This window comes from Cyclopterus lumpus, chromosome 13 (genome assembly GCF_009769545.1).
Source record: "Cyclopterus lumpus isolate fCycLum1 chromosome 13, fCycLum1.pri, whole genome shotgun sequence".
NCBI classification, from domain to species: Eukaryota; Metazoa; Chordata; class Actinopteri; order Perciformes; family Cyclopteridae; genus Cyclopterus; species Cyclopterus lumpus.
In genome coordinates this window covers 10,056,963-10,075,369 of record NC_046978.1, presented here as the reverse complement: position 1 = coordinate 10,075,369, position 18,407 = coordinate 10,056,963, and the positions used below count along the sequence as shown (strand labels likewise).

Sequence of the window (18,407 nt, the reverse complement as noted above, 5' to 3'; positions counted from 1 at the left end):
CTGGACAGAAGATTAAAAGGAAGTTGCTCTTTTTCTGACCACGTTCTTTTTATCTTATAGGTACTCTGTTTGTCAACCAACGAACGGAGTTTGATTTTAAGGCTCCCTCCATCCTGGTCATAATTGAGGTGCGGGACCAGGGCACTCCATCCCTTTCATCAATTGCCACTGTCCAGGTACAAGTTTCGGATGTCAATGACAACGCCCCCATCTTCCACCAGTCAGAGTACAGGGCCACTGTGTGTGAAGATGGGCTTCCTGGATCAACTGTTCTGATCTTAGAAGCTGTGGACGGAGACCTGTCGCGGGACAACTGCGGTTTTGATTTTGCCATTGCCAGTGGCAACTCAGGTAATGCCTTCCAGATTGAGAGCAGTGTGCGCTTCTTGGAGGGGCAGGGCTTCCAGACAGTCGGCAGCCTGATCCTGGTGGAGGAGCTTGACTTTGAAGCAGTACCAAGTTATAACCTGACTGTTGTGGTATCAGATCGAGGAATCCCTCAGCGCAGCTCCAGCGTTCCCATTCTTATCAGTGTCACCGATGCCAATGACAACCCTCCAGCCTTCAGCCGAGCAGAGTACAGTGTCGTACTGAATGAGGGTGCAGCAGCAGGGACAGAGCTCTTGCATCTGTCCGCCACAGATCCAGACTCTGCTCCCAATGGAGAGGTGCAGTACTCTGTGAGCTCAGGGGACGAGACAGACCTGTTCCAGGTGGACCAGTGGACCGGATCCTTGAGGCTGCAGAGGCCTCTGCACAGCGAGAGACAGTGGTCCCATATGATTGTTGTCCAGGCTACAGACGGTCAAGGTCACTATGCTTTGGCCACAGTCAGTATTGAGATTAAGGACATCAACGACAACCGGCCTTTCTTTCCCCTCAAACTAATAACTGCGAGCATCAGGGAAAACCAACCCCAGAATGCCTTAGTCACCATGCTACATGCAATTGACCATGACAGAGGTGTTTATGGACATTTGAGGTACTATATGTTAGACAACTCTAAAGAGGGAAGAGAGGCCTTCCTCGTGAACCAAACTTCAGGAGAAGTACGGACTCGCTCTACTTTTGACTTTGAGAGGGTAAACTCCTTCCGTTTTGTGGCTGTTGCCATGGATGCTGGCAACTATTCCGCTACCGTAACAGTGCAGATTTATGTTACAGGGGAGGATGAATATGATCCGGTTTTCACCTCCTCTGAGTTCTCATTTGAGGTGCCTGAGGGAGCGAAGAAAGGTCAGATCATTGGCAAAGTGCAAGCCAGAGATGAGGACGGAGGCGTGGATGGCATTGTCCTCTACTCTCTAGCAGACAGTTCACCTTATTTCGAAGTCAATAAATCAACAGGAGCAATTTCCTTAACGATGGACAGCTACAGTAGACACAGGAGTCGCTCTAAAAGAGAGGTGCGTCTAATGACACTGGACGTGAACGCTCACAGCCCTCTGGAGACGTCCCGCGTAGCAGTGGCCAAAGTTTCCGTAGATGTGACCCATACATCTTTTGGTGTCACCACAGACATGAATATGCTGCTTGTCAGTGTTATTGCAGTTTCACTTGGGACCATAGTCATATTAGTAATAATTGCTGTGGCGCTCTTTTTTGTTAAATTAAGGCGCCAGAGAAAGGAGCAAAAGGCACACTCCCGAACACAAGCCCCAGGCACCATGCTGCACAAGTTTGAGGAAACAAAGATAGCAGCAAGTGAAATGATTTACCATCTGGCCCTTCCTGGATACACGGCCGATCAGAGTGGCAGCACCGGGGGTCCATACACTCGTGGAGGATCCCTGGATCCCTCCCACTCCAGTGGCCGTGGCTCTGCGGAGGCGGAGGCAGCAGAGGATGATGAGATCAGAATGATTAATGAATACCCTCGGGTGTCAAGCATCTCCTCCTCGATGCAGGAGCACATCTCTGCCCGAGGTCCGGACTCAGGAATCCAGCAGGATGCAGATCAGCTGTCGGACGTGTCCTGTGAGCCTTCCATAGATTGGTTCAAAGGGAAGAAATTAGGCAGTCTAAATGGTACTTTATTAGCTGGCCAGGGGCCAGTCTACAGGGATGAGGGCGGTGGGTATGTGGGTGTGGGACGGGGACTCAGCATCTCCCACCCTAAAGATTATACTTTCCCAGAGGATGGAAAGCCTGCTGTAGATGGCTGTCTGACAGCCATTGTGGCCAGTGATGAGGAGCTGAGGGGTAGCTATAACTGGGATTACCTGCTAAACTGGTGTCCCCAGTTTCAACCTTTAGCAAGCGTCTTTACTGAAATAGCGCGTTTAAAAGATGAGACAGCTCCTCCTCATCCTCGCAGGTCATTTCATCACAAAGCAAAGGCAGAGTCAAGAATCGACCCCCCGCCTCTCATAACCTCTGTGGCCCACCCCGGGGCCAAAACTGTACCACCGAAGCCTGCGGTGGGGAGGACGTTCCCCCATTTGGCTTCTTTGCGAAGGTCTCCCCTCAGCGTAGAGGGATCCATCTCCTCAGTCGCCATGTCTCCAAGTTTCTCTCCCTCTCTGTCACCACTGGCGGCACGCTCTCCTGCAATCACACCCTTCAATGTGTCACAGGGCCCCTCGGCATCAATGATCAGCACAACTGAACACCATTTAGAACACAGCGAGGAGGCAGAGTTGAGGATTTAAATATGGTGAATTAAAACTGAGTCGATGCTGTCCCAGACTTGTTCTACTGTATGACCATAGGGGCTGCAACCTTGAGTCACTGCTATTCTCTTTCTCAAGAGTACACACAGTTACACTAGGAAGTCCAAATAGCTGATGTTGTGGTGCTTACTGAAGAAAAATTAAACTACACGACTAACAGGCCAACATGGACAATGCCTTTTTTTGTGTGTTTTTGTGAAAGAAACTCCTCATTCTTCTGTTGATCAGTGTTATTTTGCACATTCAAAAGGAGATTGATACATGATGTCAATATTTTGTACAAAAGCATTGTCTATATTTTTTATATTTACATGTGGTTTCTGACAAGAAATGGCATTAAAGTGTCAAAAGGTTGCTACAACCTCAGAATATATTTGTATATTTGTATATTTGTAGTTTGTACTGTGTACTTGTTTGTAATGTAAGTTTTTTTTTTTTCTCTTGTAATTCTTAACGTTGTGTTTTTAAATGAAGCTCTTCATCAATGCTTTATCGATTGGGATTCTGTAACAGGTTATTGTAAATATTTATAGAGGAAGAGACATCGTTGCTTGAACAAATGAAACATCAATCGGAATAGACGATTGTGTGATCAGATTTTCTAGGCATCCAGTGTTTGATCTCACTGCGAAAGGTAATAATGAATGTGAAACGTTGAAAAGTTGTCTTCGTCCTCAACACACGTACCTTCATTTTCTGCTCAAGGAAAATGGAACGTGACATCCAATGACCTCGTCCTTCAGGCTATAACTCTCACAGCGAGCCTTACTGCTCTCATTTTGCATTATGACAATAGTTCATGTGAGAGAGAACATTGAGCAACCTATTCATTCCAGAGAATGTAAGCGGGTCTCGGTCATTTGTCTACTCATCAAATGTCCTCAGAAACGTTATTTAAGCTCAGTGCCATCTTGTCATTGAAATGTGCAACATGTTTTCTAATTTTTGTATAGATTTAATGACAAACTATAATGAATGTTATTAGATCACATTTGCCCCCTCTTTTCAATAGCACTATGAATAATACTATATGAATTAAGAGTAATACTAACAAATGTTACATACGATGATGGAAGTATGAAAAGAAAATATTTGTATGAATGTTCAAACTCCACCAGAGAATGTTACCTAGTTAATGCCATAATTCACGTAATGCCTACGCCATAAATACATTTGTGATCATTGTGTTTTTGGCAGCCTTTACAAGATAAAATAATTCATATTTTTAACTATGTATAGAGACCTACTGTGGATTCCTCTCACCTTCAAATTATTAAAAATGTATTCTGTTTGAAAATCCCCAGTTGTAGACCCTTTCTAACATTATATAAGCAACACTAACATTTTAAAGTACGTTTTATTTATTATATAGGTAGACCTCGGAAAATGAGAGGCATGGTAGATTATTTACAAGGATGCTATTTTGAACATGGCCAAATATACATGAACACTACCTAGCTGATAAAAGGTACCTTGTTTTTTTAAATGTTTTTAATTGTTTGTATTGTACAATGTTACCTGTCATTTCAGTTTCATATTTGTCGAAGCTGTGCGTATAATAGTGCCATAGAAGAGGAATTCCTCCAAATGTTCACATGAATATTCTAGACTCGTCCACTTGTGTTTTTGAGAAAAAAGTGCCTGATTAAAGTACTTTTGTGAACACATTGGTGTCTCTGTCATCTTTCTCATTTGTTAGCAGTTATTATGTGCAGTTCACCCATAGCTGATGATTTTGGAAAGCAAGTGAAAGGTTCCACAATAATCAATATGTGTAACAAGCGGGCAGTCACGTGACTTTTGCCATTGAACAAAACGTGACCAGTCAGCTAAATGACATTACATTACATTACATGTCATTTAGCTGCCGCTTTTATCCAAAGCCATTTACAATAAGTGCATTCAACCATGAGTGCAAACTCAGAACAACAAGAATCAAGAAAGAAAGATTTCTTCAAGAAAGCCAAACTACAAAATACCATAAGTAATACCGTAGGTAATACCATAGGTAATACCATAAGTAATATCGTAGGTAATACCATAAGTAATACCGTAGGTAATATCGTAGGTAATACATAAGTAATATCGTAGGTAATACCATAAGTAATACCATAAGTAATATCGTAGGTAATACCATAAGTAATACCATAAGTAATACCGTAGGTAATACCATAAGTAATACCATAAGTAATATCGTAGGTAATACATAAGTAATATCGTAGGTAATACCATAAGTAATACCGTAGGTAATACCATAAGTAATACCATAAGTAATATCGTAGGTAATACATAAGTAATATCGTAGGTAATACCATAGGTAATACCGTAGGTAATACCATAGGTAATACCATAAGTAATATCGTAGGTAATACCATAAGTAATACCGTAGGTAATATCGTAGGTAATACATAAGTAATATCGTAGGTAATACCATAAGTAATACCATAAGTAATATCGTAGGTAATACATAAGTAATATCGTAGGTAATACCATAAGTAATACCGTAGGTAATACCATAAGTAATACCATAACTAATATCGTAGGTAATACCATAAGTAAGTGCCATTCAAGTGCCACTGAAGTGCTAACCTGTTTTTATTCAAGGTATAGTTGGAAAAGTTGTCTTTTTAGTATTTTCTGTAATTCCAGACCTCCAAAATCTAAATACAGCTACAGTCAGTTCACTACCCTGTAACCTCAGGCGTATACCTTGTATAAACTCACAAATAAATGGACAAATGTGGGCCTCAAACAGCTCAGTTCATTCCCAGTATTGTCCCAATCTTAAGAAAAGTGTATTTCAAATGAACAATTTCTGGCTTAATGATAGCCATTAAGTGTTATTTAGAATGTGATCTGCTTGTGTGATGTAACACAAACACAATACCATCACACTTTATTTGAAGTGATGGCTTTACAGATGGCTTTCTACTAAAAGCAGCCACGAATAACAACACAAACAGCACGCTCCCTTCAGTCCAGTTAAGGCTTTTGCTGAAGCTTTTCCAGCACGGATGAAGACAAAACACAAGACCTTGAAATAAACGATCACACTGGAAACCATAAAGAAATCTTTAGTTGCTTCACATGGAATTCTCAGATCAGCCTTATTTGTTTGTTCAAATTAGCACCATGCACATTATCATGGAGCCTTACTTATTTCCATCCGGCTTTAGTGTGCCGACGCCCATTCATCTACATCTCATTCACATTATTCTTTGCAGCTCAGAAGTTATTCATCATGTAACACTGACCGCACCAAACCCCAGGTCAAATCTCACGTTTATATCTCTAGGAGTATGCAACTAGTGTTCTCACAAAGATTCAGAAACTATTATTACTTGAAAAAGTACGTGTTATTGTCCCTGTACTTATCTTTGTGTTGCTGCTTTACAAATGTCTGTGTTGCTGTTTCTACTAATTGCCCTTGATTTCTATTCCCCAGATGAGAACATGCTGATCAGCATCACCAACAGTGCTTTAGTGAACTGAAGCACTGTTGAGAAACGTGTCTACAAGCAGGACTAGAATGTTTTGGAAGTAGAATAATAATCTCTCTCTAGAAATGCTTTTGTCAGAGCTCTTTTGAAATTGTTCACAAGTTAGAATTAATGCATGTCAACAAATGTTAGTATTGGGTGTTATTTTTGAGTATCCAACCCCACCTGTCATGGGCGCTCATTGCATCACTCTCATATTGCCCGAGGCAGGACAACAGTCCTGCTGCCTGATGAAACCGAGCTGAAACAGCGCTGTTTATCAGCTTCAAGGCCCGCCTGTGACTGGCTGTGGAGCTGAAACCTAAACCTGGTGGTATTCTGAGCAATTACACACACATGCACGCACATACACGCTGTACATACACAGGCAAATTCTTTTTTGTCCCAGGACTGGAAATATGGGCGGAGCTGACTGAATTGGAAAGCCCGTTTATGATACACTCAGTGTCACAGCAGACTCAGGTTATGAGACAAATGCTGTGACCCAAATCCAGCACCTTGGATCAGAGGCCAGTATTTACACAACATAACTCAGATGATATGAGTAAGAGGACAAAAGCCAAGTCGTTACTCAAAACTAAAATTACAGGCTGGGAGTAAACCAAATGAAATCTGTCATTTTCCCGTCACGTAAAGTGGATACACAGGAGGCTTCTCTCTTAACATGCAATCTTCAGTGCCAGGGCGCCTTTTCCTGTCAACCTGTGTGTGTCTTATGGAATCGTCAATGCTGTCTTGCATTGGTTGGAAGCTAGAGAAACATTCCTTGCATTTGCTGATAAAACGTGAACCACAACCTCGATTTCCATATATATAAATATATAATAATAATATAGTCCAACTTGAAATAAAACTATAGTTTCTGTGTTTACTTCAAGTTGGAAGCAAAGAAAAAAGTTTCAAATAATGTCTTCTAAATTGAAGTGTTTATGAAGCTGTAAGAGGCGAGCGCCACATGACCAAAACAACATTGACCCCGCTCCTCACATTTCCCAACTCTCTACACTGAGGTCGTTTGGTGTCATGAATAATAGTTTGGATGGACATGAATATGAGAATGACATTCAGGGTGATAAAGAGCATAATTTCCCTTTTAAACTTGTAAATCTCATTTGTATTCTATTGTAGCTATTGCCATTAAGCTATCTGTGATCATGCTGTTCGTGCTTAGAGCTGCTTGTTCATGGATGGAGCATCCAGCCTTCGAAATCCTTAAACCTGCTGCATTTTAATCAGTTCCACACTTTGATCAAAGAATATGGCAATCAACACATTTCATGCATTTAGGAATGATTTCCTTTTGTTAGTGGTATAACAGCCTTCTGATTATATGCCATATTCTCTTTTTTCTGCAACCCATTTGTTTGTGCTTCATGATCCAGGTGCTGCTTGTTTCAATTAAAATATGTGCAAGCTGAACGGTTTATAGATTGCTTAATTACACAATTACCTTTTGTTGAAGTGCCCCATTGGTAAACATCTGATGAGTCTCATATTGTTTTATTTTCTTCATCTCTAAAGAACAGGACTTAATATCTGAAAACTGAACTGTCATGACTTGTAACAGCACTTTGGAAAAAAAGGTATTCACTTCTATTTTCTCTTTTTAAATCCTATTTGATGGTTGCATTCTAGCTTATAGTTTGATGGATTGATATCAATAAAAGTGGCCTGTTGTTGCACGTCTTTTAATGTCCTTTTGCATGTTGCATTCAATTAGTATGTGGTGTGGACAAAGTGTTTGCCTCAACCCTTTATAATGCTGAGTTTGAATTCCTCTAGACATCTGAGAGCTTGACATTATGGAGGTCTGGCAATGCACAAGAACACTTTATGATAAATTAGAAACTCAATCCATTACATAACTATGTAAGCAGTTCTAAAATCAAGACACAACGGCAGATTTTAATCACCTTTTACTTAATAGACCACGTGCAAATGGGTGCAGCGATGTAGTTCTACCAAAAATATGGCAGATTGATTGAACTAGTGAACACTTATAATTATCTGGAATTATTTATCTTACTGGGCATTGGCAGGTGACTAAAACAAGAGTGCTGGTCAGACCTTTTAATCAACCTGAAAGATGGCAATCATTTGGTCAACACTAAAAGGTCTTCTTTCAGAAACAGACCTGCAGTCAAATTTGATTGATTTTGAATGACCAGCTAATGATATAATATATGCAATGCAGTGCCTTTATGCTGTAGACTTCTGGTTTTAAAAATGGTCCTTTTGTCCTTTTTTGGTCTTTTTTGGAATCTCAATTCCCAAACAGAGATACTGAACCAAAGCTCTTTACATAATAAACATACCAATAGACTGCAAATGCATGTATTATAATTGTTTTATGCTTCGCAGATGTCAAACTACTGTATCAACACTGAAAACATCAGCATAATTACTGGACTTTAATTGTCTGACTGACTCAAACATACAACAACACAGGGTGAGGGCCCCGGTGTCACGTGTTGTTCGAGTTTTGTGTACCTGACATTATTATAGGGAGCCAAAAAGTGAACCTCGCTCAGATGTTCCAGAGAACGTTCACGCCCCTTAGCAGTGGAGGACTGAAGGCATAATGACTTTAACGACAGGAGGATATAATGGTTTTAACTTGTGCCATGGCTCCTTCACACTGTCTTATGTTCAAAAGCACTTTCTATAATGAAGCTACCAAAATAGGCAGACTTTCAAAGGTAGTTAACCAGGGCAAGATAATGTCTCTCTTTTTTTTATAATCTAGCCAATGATCTCATCATGATGTATGTGGCAGATAAAAAGATGAATACCAGCTGCGGAGATCAGTCAATAGGCAAGGGAATCGTAGTGAAGGATGTGGGCTTATGGACATAAGGAATGGGAATCTTTGAATTCTGGTGTGAACTGCTTTGTCTGCAGGCTCTTTGGTAAGGATCAGACTCTTCTCTGGAGAAGCCCAGGCTACCATCCAGCAAAAATGAGGCCAGACCAGAGAGAGGTCTCTCTGCTCATGCTTGGATTACCCATAAACCCCTCATACCTGAAGCTTGCACGGAAGTCTCAGCTGCTCGTTCCTTCAGCAGAGGGCCAGGCTCCAGGGATGCTCCGGCCTCAGCTTACCACAATCCTTTCTCCAAACACTTTTTTCCCCCCTCAGATACTCTTGTCTCTTACGAGTTCTGTTTTTTTTCCCTCTGCTCTCTCTCTTCAAGGTCTTGCCAGGCTACTTGCGTGACTAGAAGGAGTGGAAAAAAAAAAGGTTTCGAAACCCATTGGCACGCGAGCCCCAAATCTATTTTTGGAGAGCCTTCTTTTTTTTCTTTGAAAACAAAAAAGCCACAGGGAGAAATAGCCAATACTGGGGTGAAGGGGGTCTGTTTCTCATTTGGCCAGGCCTGCCTCCTGTCCTGCCCCGCCAGCGTCACAACCACAGCACTCTGAGAAAAGAGGGTGGCTCAGACTAGGGAGAAGTGTTTTTCCTGCAAAACCACGGCCAAAACTATGGACCCTCATTTTAGCCCTTGTCACTTAGTAACCAGCCCAACCTGCTTTCCATTACGCGGCCATCTGCTTGTGCTTCAGGCTTTACTCTGTTTTGATTTGTTTCGCCCCTTTTTTAACTTTTTGTCTTTAATTCGCCATGATTAAATTACTGCATTTAAATTCTGCCTTCATTGTTAATTCATTTTCATCAGGCATTGTGTGGTAGGCCTGCTGCAGAAGCATTTACTGCAGTGCAGCCCCAATGGCTTAGCTCCACTCTGCCTCTGTGATTTGTTGCAGTTATTGTATACAGCGGTTTGTGGAGGAGTCAGACAATGAGCTAGAAATTCAATAAATTATGTATGAGGCGTTTATTGTTTGACAAACATGAATAAAGTCTTCGCTGCTTTAGTTGATTTTGTAGAGCATTATATTTACAACAGCACTGAATGTTGTGCATGTAACGTCAGTCAGTGTTTTGATGTAACATTGAACTTCCTGACCCATTTCTTTGAAAGAATTGTTGCGACTGCAAAGAAGTGATGATGTTGTTGGATAGCCTGCAGTAAATGCGCCTCACAAAAAAAAATCCACCCCTTCATTTATTTCCTTTGATTCTTGATGAGGATGTTTGTTCATGCCAAGTTTAGATATTCTTTGTTCTATTGAGGGGAGGCTACAACATGGCATGGGATGTTGTCTGAAGAATACTGTAATCAATTAAAATGATGATGATGTAACTGTTTCTAAGACTTTTATAAAGCGCCATTAAGGCTGACAACCAATCTGACTTTATAATGACAACAGTTGTAATTACGCCAATTTGGGCAAAAGATGCAGCAGTCTGTCAATCTGATGGGCCAAAACATTATGGCATGAATGAAAATGGGGAGCTTTGTGGTTGTACAGTATAATGACTCACAGCAGTGTGCTGCTGCGCTGATGACGAAGTGTTTCCCATCAATGATTCCGTGTTGGGAGATTTCTTGTAGACTCAGGAAAACCACTGAGCCCTCAACTGATTCTGTCAAAACAAAAGCCTCTCTTCCTATTTCAATATAGTGTAGAGCAGCAGAGTACACAGCTAAAGACGTACTTGTGAAGACTTACCAAGCTTAGTGCCATGACTCCTTGTTATCCACTGGAGAAATCTCAAATGCAAAAGTGTAGTGTGCACATTCGAAGAGAAACCAAATATTCTGGAAAATTCTGGAGACCCATCTACAAGGCCAAACCGTCAATTTGTGCACAGATAGCAGTTGTTAGTATTGATTTATGTGACTCTGTGTCATTTTCTCTGGCACATCTTTCAGGGTAAACAAGTACTCAATGTCTGTGAGTGCTTCCTTGTGCTGAATATTGGTAAATAAGCTAATCTGCTAATGGCAAGATCTACATCAAAGAAAGAATGATTTGTTAAGGAGTGTTTTGCTAAGATTTCTGAAAGACAAAACAGGCATTGCATAAAGTTTGTAAAGAGATGAATAAGTAGTATCACTTCCTCTTCTATATATGTGCTTTCTCTCTCTATCTACTGTAAGCCCATCCAGAAACAAGTCAGACCAAATAATAAACCAAATATTCACATTTCTCTCATCAAATCAATCCGAAAATTGTTTTATTGTCCCATTTTTAGCTCAAGGACGTACCATGTTGATTTGCCCTTGTTAGTTAGTTGGGATTATTTTCTTTAGTTTGTTATCTCTGTGGGAATCTGGCTCTGTGTTGGGCAACGCCACGGAGAGTCAGATTGATTGACTGAATGCAAACAGATTCCAGCTCCCTTGTTCTTTACCAGTGAGAAACCAGTGAGAAACACTGGTAAAAAAACAGCCGCAGGAAACATTGAATATATTGAAATCTCCAGAGTATCCATCCCGATATAATCATCAGCCAACCTGCATCTCCTGTGGAGGGTACAGGTGCAGAGGGGGAAAGATCTCGTAGTGGCACCTGAACATACTCTCTAGACAGCGTTCAACACCTGCTTTCACAGACATCTCTACCTTCCAGCACCATCCATCTCAAGGACATACATCAGCGACTATGAAAACATGCGCTGAAAGGCATACGTAAGAAGACCAGAAGAAGGCATTAGTTATTTTCATCTCTCTTCTCATTAAACTATCATATATTAAACCATGCATTGTTCCTTTGTAAAGAATCAGATTTACTATCCTAATACCCTTAATTCAGCTTCATATAGAACTAACAACAAAAAGAACAAACTATGTATATCAACACCTTGAAACTTTCCTCCCTACAATTTGTCGTAGACCAACACGCCTCAGTCGGACTTTCATTGATCACTTGCTAAAACCCTTTTCGGGTTCAGATTTGCCTGCTTACCCTGTAAGTAATGTTTGATATGATTGTGCGTATTGTGAGCTTAATAAATGCTGAACCTTTGTTAATAGAAATACCCATCTTTGACTAATGACCCTTTAAATATAATATAAAATATAGATTACAAAAAACTAAATCAAATATAAATTGACTGATGCCAGACAATAGGCTGTGTAACTTTTAAAAGTTATTAAAAAGTTACCATGGCTCCAATGGCAAGCACAGTTATTAAAGGCTGAACAATTTCCACTCGACCCCCTAATTAAAGAAATAATCTAATCCCTGATGCTAATTAACCTCTTGACATCAAAATACACTAAAGCCTGAAAGAGACTTCCAGGCAATTTGGATTTAAACCCGACTGATAAACAGATTTCTGGATCTTTATTTAAATCTGTTGCCTTTAAGGTTCTGGCTTTTAATAACTGTGTTTCTGCTCTGCGTTGATGGCACGGAGCACCGTGAAGCACGGCTGTGTTTGTGTTCCCTTTGAGCCACAGGGGTTCCAGCACGGTTCCACCAGATATGAGTATAGCTGCGATCTTTGAGGTTTGAACAGCGCACTGACATACTTAACCTCATCAGTCACTACACACTTTCTCTCATTTGCATATGACACTTGGCTGTGGGAAAGAAGTGGAGTACAATAATAAAGTTGCTGCCAAATGGGCAACAATAATTTATGATGATCCCCGATGATGTTTATATCAAATGCACACACTCTTTACCGCTTTGAGGATTTATTATGGTGCACACGATGAATGGAGAACATATGGCAGTGCTTAGCTGCCAAGAGTTTTTTTTTTTTTCCTATGGCTCACTATCCTCACAGCTCAAGAAGGAGTGGTACGATTGCTAACATTGTGTGTGGATGTTAGCACAAAGGTGGACAGTCACACAGGAGTTAGTGCCTTCCTCAGCAAACGCTCTTACATTTCCCTTATTGTCATGTCATTTTCATTCAGTAAACACCAAATATGCAGCTCAAATATTTTAGTTGAAAAATACCCATTTAACTTTCCACATTTAAACGTTCACATAAAACTACACAATGACTCCTGGAACCTTTCTCAGAGAAACAGACACTATTCTTTAGCAGTGCTTTCTTTAACCTCCTCGTCATGGGAAACAAGAGCTTTAGTGGTTTTCATTCTCATCAACATGCAGCTGAGATGCCACGTGAACGCAACTAGCTGCAATTAACAGCTTTTTGTTATACAAAACCAGCAATCCTCTAGATTGTGAGGACCAGCACTGAAAACTACTGCTTTATGACTTCAATCCACTCAAACCTTCATGTTTACAACAATAAAAATAAAAGACTGTGCACTGTAGCCCAGTGAGTCACCTGTGAGTCTCAACCCCAAAGAGGGGTTGGGACTCACAGGTGGGTCGCTGGAGATTTTAATGATTCATTGGGACACTTGTTGGAGTCCTTGACAACATTTGTTTCACCTGTGCTTTGCCTGACATGACATGTCAAAATATCTGCAGAGGAAAACATCTAGAGCATCATAACATTAAGAACTTTAGTAGATCGATCGCTTTCCGTCGAAAATGAAAGGCCGCATGACCGCTTGGTGAAATGCTTCTGATTCTAATTGCTTTTCCTCGGGCGTCAGATACCATACCAAGGCTTTGTCACGCCCATCGGTGTCTGAAACCGACGCACAAGGTATCCTTCAATGAGATGCACAGGCTTTCAACTCTGTCATTATCAGAAACTCAGAGAAAATGCTCCAGGAGTCCAATGAATAATTAAACATTATAAACAACAGAGAAAATATTATCGTATGATTGTTTAAAGGATTGTAAGTAAAGCCATCTGCTTATCAGTGCATTGGATTAATGGTCGAGCAGAAGATGAAGTTAGCCGCTGAAAAGAAAAGTAATATCCATCAATAGCAAGTCTGGAATATTCCTTAATATCTACTATTTCGTGTCACCTTACCCAACACAGACTGCATTTCCCTCTGCATACTCACTTTGTGGATGGGTCAGGAGTGATGATCTTTTTTTCTGATAGCTGTTTACATGTCGGTGTCACAGACAGGCGTGAAAGAGCCTCTCCAGTTCCATCGTACAACCACTTTCCACATGCTTCGTGCACCTCATTTGTCTGTGAGCGGTTTGCTGAGTTCAAAGGTCAAAGTGTCCTTGAGTGCTGCACATAGACACACTGAAAACATGACCTATTGCTTTGATATGAATAATCATTTGAAAAGAGTCAAATTCAAATGAGGGCAAATGTGAATGTGTGTTATGGAATGAATGTTGAGAAAATAAATATAAGGCACGGCTAAAACAGCTGTGGCTTGGACATAGCACCTACTTTCTAATAATAGTGCAGTGTTGTATGAAACACTTCCAGCATCTGCAGACGCAAAACCAAATAGGAACACTGAGAGCAAGGCTGCTCTCAAGCTCAATGCATATACTGTGGCTGTAATACAACTTCTGGAAGACATGCACAAGTTTACACAACACGGCCTGCAAGACGTTTTTTGATTAGCTTTTCACATTGTTATTATTTTAAACGTGGCCAACACTGCCAAATCCCAGCAGAAGCAAATGTTTCTGTTGTAAACACGTTGAAATAATGAAGTTTGAATATCCTGAAATAAAAAAGGTTTCAAAGGTGTCATCTGCTTACAACCCGGCCAAGAACACAGAGACGACACAATGATCTCGAGCACAGCCACACAGACAGTGTGGTCACAAATTGAGTTGGCTGCATCCTGTTTTGGAGAGCTGGCTTGCCGTAGGTGTAGTTTTATGCTACGTCCACAAATGACATTGGTGTGATATTTTGAAGATGTCATGAAAAAAGAAATAATTAAATTCGGCATTGAAAACGGCACGTTCTCTTCCTATTTTCAACAGCTTTCGTATTTGACAACCAGAGACACATTGGCCTGAAAGTCGCCTAAACAGAGTCACTTGATAACCTGAATGAACACCTGCAGTCTGAACGATGCCTATCAAAGGACCCAGCTATGGGACCACCAAACAGGTGTGTTGGCTTATTTGGGACGATTAGACCTCAGATATTGTGTGTGCGTGTTTGCGTGTCCGTGTGCGTGTGCGTGTTTGAGAGTGTGTGTGTGTGTGCGTGTGCGTGCCTGCGTGTTTTCGTGTCCGTGTGCGTGTGTGTGTGACTATGAACTAATGTGATTGTGTAATGGAAAATGTCTATGTTTGATCGGGAGAAGAGTTGTGGTTCAAATTAATAATTTGCAAACAAACAGAGTCTTCAGAAGAATCAAAAGTTGTCTCTGTCGTTTATTTACTTTACCATTACATTGTTTAACATAGTAGTAGAATTTAATGATGGCTGAATTCCTTTGAGCTGCTTTGACCTCACATGTTCCTGGTATCGTGCATGCAGATTTACTGTCACTCTCACCTGAACACTTCAAATGAACAGAGCCATCGTTAGTGTTATTAGTAACACCTGGGCTTTTCCTACAATGACCAAATGTCGGTAGTGAAAAAGTCCTATACTGCTGAACTTTGAATAAGTATTTGTATCAAGCCAGACATGGAAATCATGCATACATATCACAACAACATACACCAACATGTAATTTATCTCAGTTCATACTTTTAAACTCTCCTGGGCTTTCCTTCTTGGGAAGTGTTTTTCTTTCCTGTAGGCAGCTGTACAGGCTATACGAGAATAATATACAACAATACGAGAATAATATGCAACAATACGAGAATAATATGCAACAATACGAGAAATCCACCGTTGTGTCTGGATTCTTGGGTGCCTTTTTTCATCTGTGCCCTGGGTTTGTCCGGTCCAGTAAGAGGACGTCTATCGTAAATCAACGCTCTACCCAGCAACAGTGTGGTGAGAGTGAAGGGAGCCAAGTAGTTTGAACTTCACTTCTCCAGCAAGGAGTCTGGAACCAGCCCAGCTACTGAGAGAGCTCTGAATACAAGCGGCCTCCTTCAAGTGGAAAATATGTTGGCCTCCAGTCCCATCTGCTTTCACTTTGATTCCCCATCTAAATAGATAGTGTCTACGGCATGTGGACGATTATGTGTTTTACACTGCAATTCATTTTTAAAATATTGATGTTATGGAGATTTTCTGTCATCATTATGAGCTGCTCACTGCGCAGGGTCTGCTTGGATCTTGAAGTAACACACTCAGCATCTCATAAAAGTTATGGCTCATAATTGCAAAAGTTTGTACTGCTTTTAAGAAACTATTAAGTTTGAAACTTTAATCTCAGACAAGAATGTCATTGATATCCTCAAAAATGGTCCCCTACATATCAATAGACTTTAGTGTTGCCAGCGAAATAAACTACAGTTTAATCTCACACATAATGCCTATGGAGCCCAATGATAACAACATTTGTGTGTGTGTGTCTATTATGGTGTGCTATTGCAGCAGGTATATTTAAAGCTCAGAGCATCCATCTCTTCAACAGCTAATGTGCACCAGCATTTATTTTTGCTATAACCTTTATCCCATTTTATTGCTAACCCTACGATTAACCCTAGCTAAATACTTCAAGACTGCTTTCCACCACCCTAAACTCCTTCCTGACACATTGTAGTTGGTTTATTGACATTGGACTATCCATATAAAATGTAACTAAGGAAATATTGCACTACTGTGTACTTTAGAGCAAGTGGATTGCCACTCTGTTCTGCACCTGAACCCCTAGAAATTAAAGATGTTTCCAACTGTCTTTTTCCAAAATTAGTTTGTAACTGAATCTGACAATACTTTTTCAAGCCACTTACAGCCATCTCAGTTTTACAGGTGGATGACAGGATTTCCCAATGAATACTATGTGGGATGGCTGCTACCTGTAGTATACATATTCCAGGGTGGGTAAATGTCATGATGTCTATTTGGCAAAACTAGAAAGAAGTCCAGTGTATTAGTACTGTAAGATACAGATGAAAGACATACATGTGGAAAATAATGTATTAAAATCATAAATAATTTAAGGTAATAGAAATTGATGATGGCAGACTTTAAAAGGTATTTACTGTAGATGCAAGATCTTTTCTGAGCTGCTCATTACTATACAGGCTGTCTGTGGAGGGGTCTGCCTGAACTTGAACCAAGCAGAATATGGGTCTGCATGGTTAGCTCTTTCTGGCCACCATGAGATCAATGTTGAGATTTTCATGAGAAGAGTTAGAGTTGAACTTCCAGAAGTTGTTAAGGGGCCTCAGTGAGCATGTCTTGGATTGCATTGATGAGAAAGTGGGGCTCTGATTTGTCAGTCTGGTTCAAAACTTCAAAGAGTATCCTCTGGTATTCACAGAGGGGGAGGTGAATCATGATTCTTCCCTTGAAGCCCATGGAAAAAAAATGTAATATGCTCTTCCCATCCCAAGGTTTTGACCATTTACTAGGGTTAGCAAGTTTTTCATGACACCACCTTTTCATCGATTTTAATTAAAACTGAATCAACCACATAGCTTGTTATGCTCCCAAAGAGCAATTAAACTCGGCCTAGTTTAACTCACATGCCAATTCATTTTAGATTGACAAAGTCTCTTTTATTATATTGGAATGGTTTTTTTCTGACCTATGACAGCATCGCTAAATAAATGTTGTTTTGGCAGCAGCACATGAACCCAATGCCTCTTCACCATACCAATGAGAAAGGTGTTCAGTGCACTGCTCAAGGACATATAGAATATCAGGGGATCAAACCACCAATCTTATGATTAATGTATGACCTGTTGTACCACAGCTGCCCCAGAATATTTTGATTATGGGATGGTTTTGGGAGCCAGAAAAAAAAATGCCATTCTTTAGTTTATGACATGGTTTCTATCCTTGCCAAAAGTGCTGTGTAGGTAGAAACAAACAAACAAACAAACAAACAAACAAACAGACTGGCTGCTCTGCTTTGCAACACAGTTCAGAATGTATAAGAAGCAGAGCTATAAAAAACTTTCACATACTGGTGTTGCTAGTCATCCTGCTGCTTTTAAGAAACCTGAGCACAAAGAGGTTGTATTCATGGGGACCATAATGAACATAAAGTACCTTTCTATCCATAATTAATCCATTATCCACTACCATTAACATGTTCAATATAGCTTACTGCATTTACTGTACCGTTGTCTGGAACCGTTTTGAAATGTCTCTTCTGCAGTAGATTCTTTCTGTGTGTCAAGTTTCAGATTCTTAATTTCAAACAGATTTACATACCACTTTGAACACTGCGAGACACCAGTCAGTATGTACTGTACCTCATAAAAAGTGTAGACGCCTGGCAAAAGTTGGATTTAGCAGTTCGTGTAGGGCAGATAAGGTCTGTAGATGAGACTTTAACCAACACAGGCACATCTGTGGAGCAGATTGTACCTTCATCAGTAGCAGGGTTAGCATGGTGTGTCGGGCTTCTGAAAGGGAACCAGGTTGAAGGGACTTAGAGGT

At 40.6% G+C, this 18,407-nt stretch overlaps 1 protein-coding gene across 1 annotated transcript in view; it reads left to right on the top strand.

Annotated features, from left to right (window-relative positions):
* The window catches only part of LOC117741356 (protocadherin-16-like), a 76,980-nt gene extending 72,673 nt beyond the window's left edge, over nucleotides 1-4,307 (top strand). The window contains exon 21 of the mRNA XM_034548350.1: nucleotides 61-4,307. Within this exon, the coding sequence (XP_034404241.1) occupies nucleotides 61-2,651 (2,591 nt within the window). The 3' untranslated portion in view covers nucleotides 2,652-4,307. The remainder of the gene's footprint in view (nucleotides 1-60) is intronic.
* Nucleotides 4,308-18,407: the final 14,100 nt, after the last annotated feature.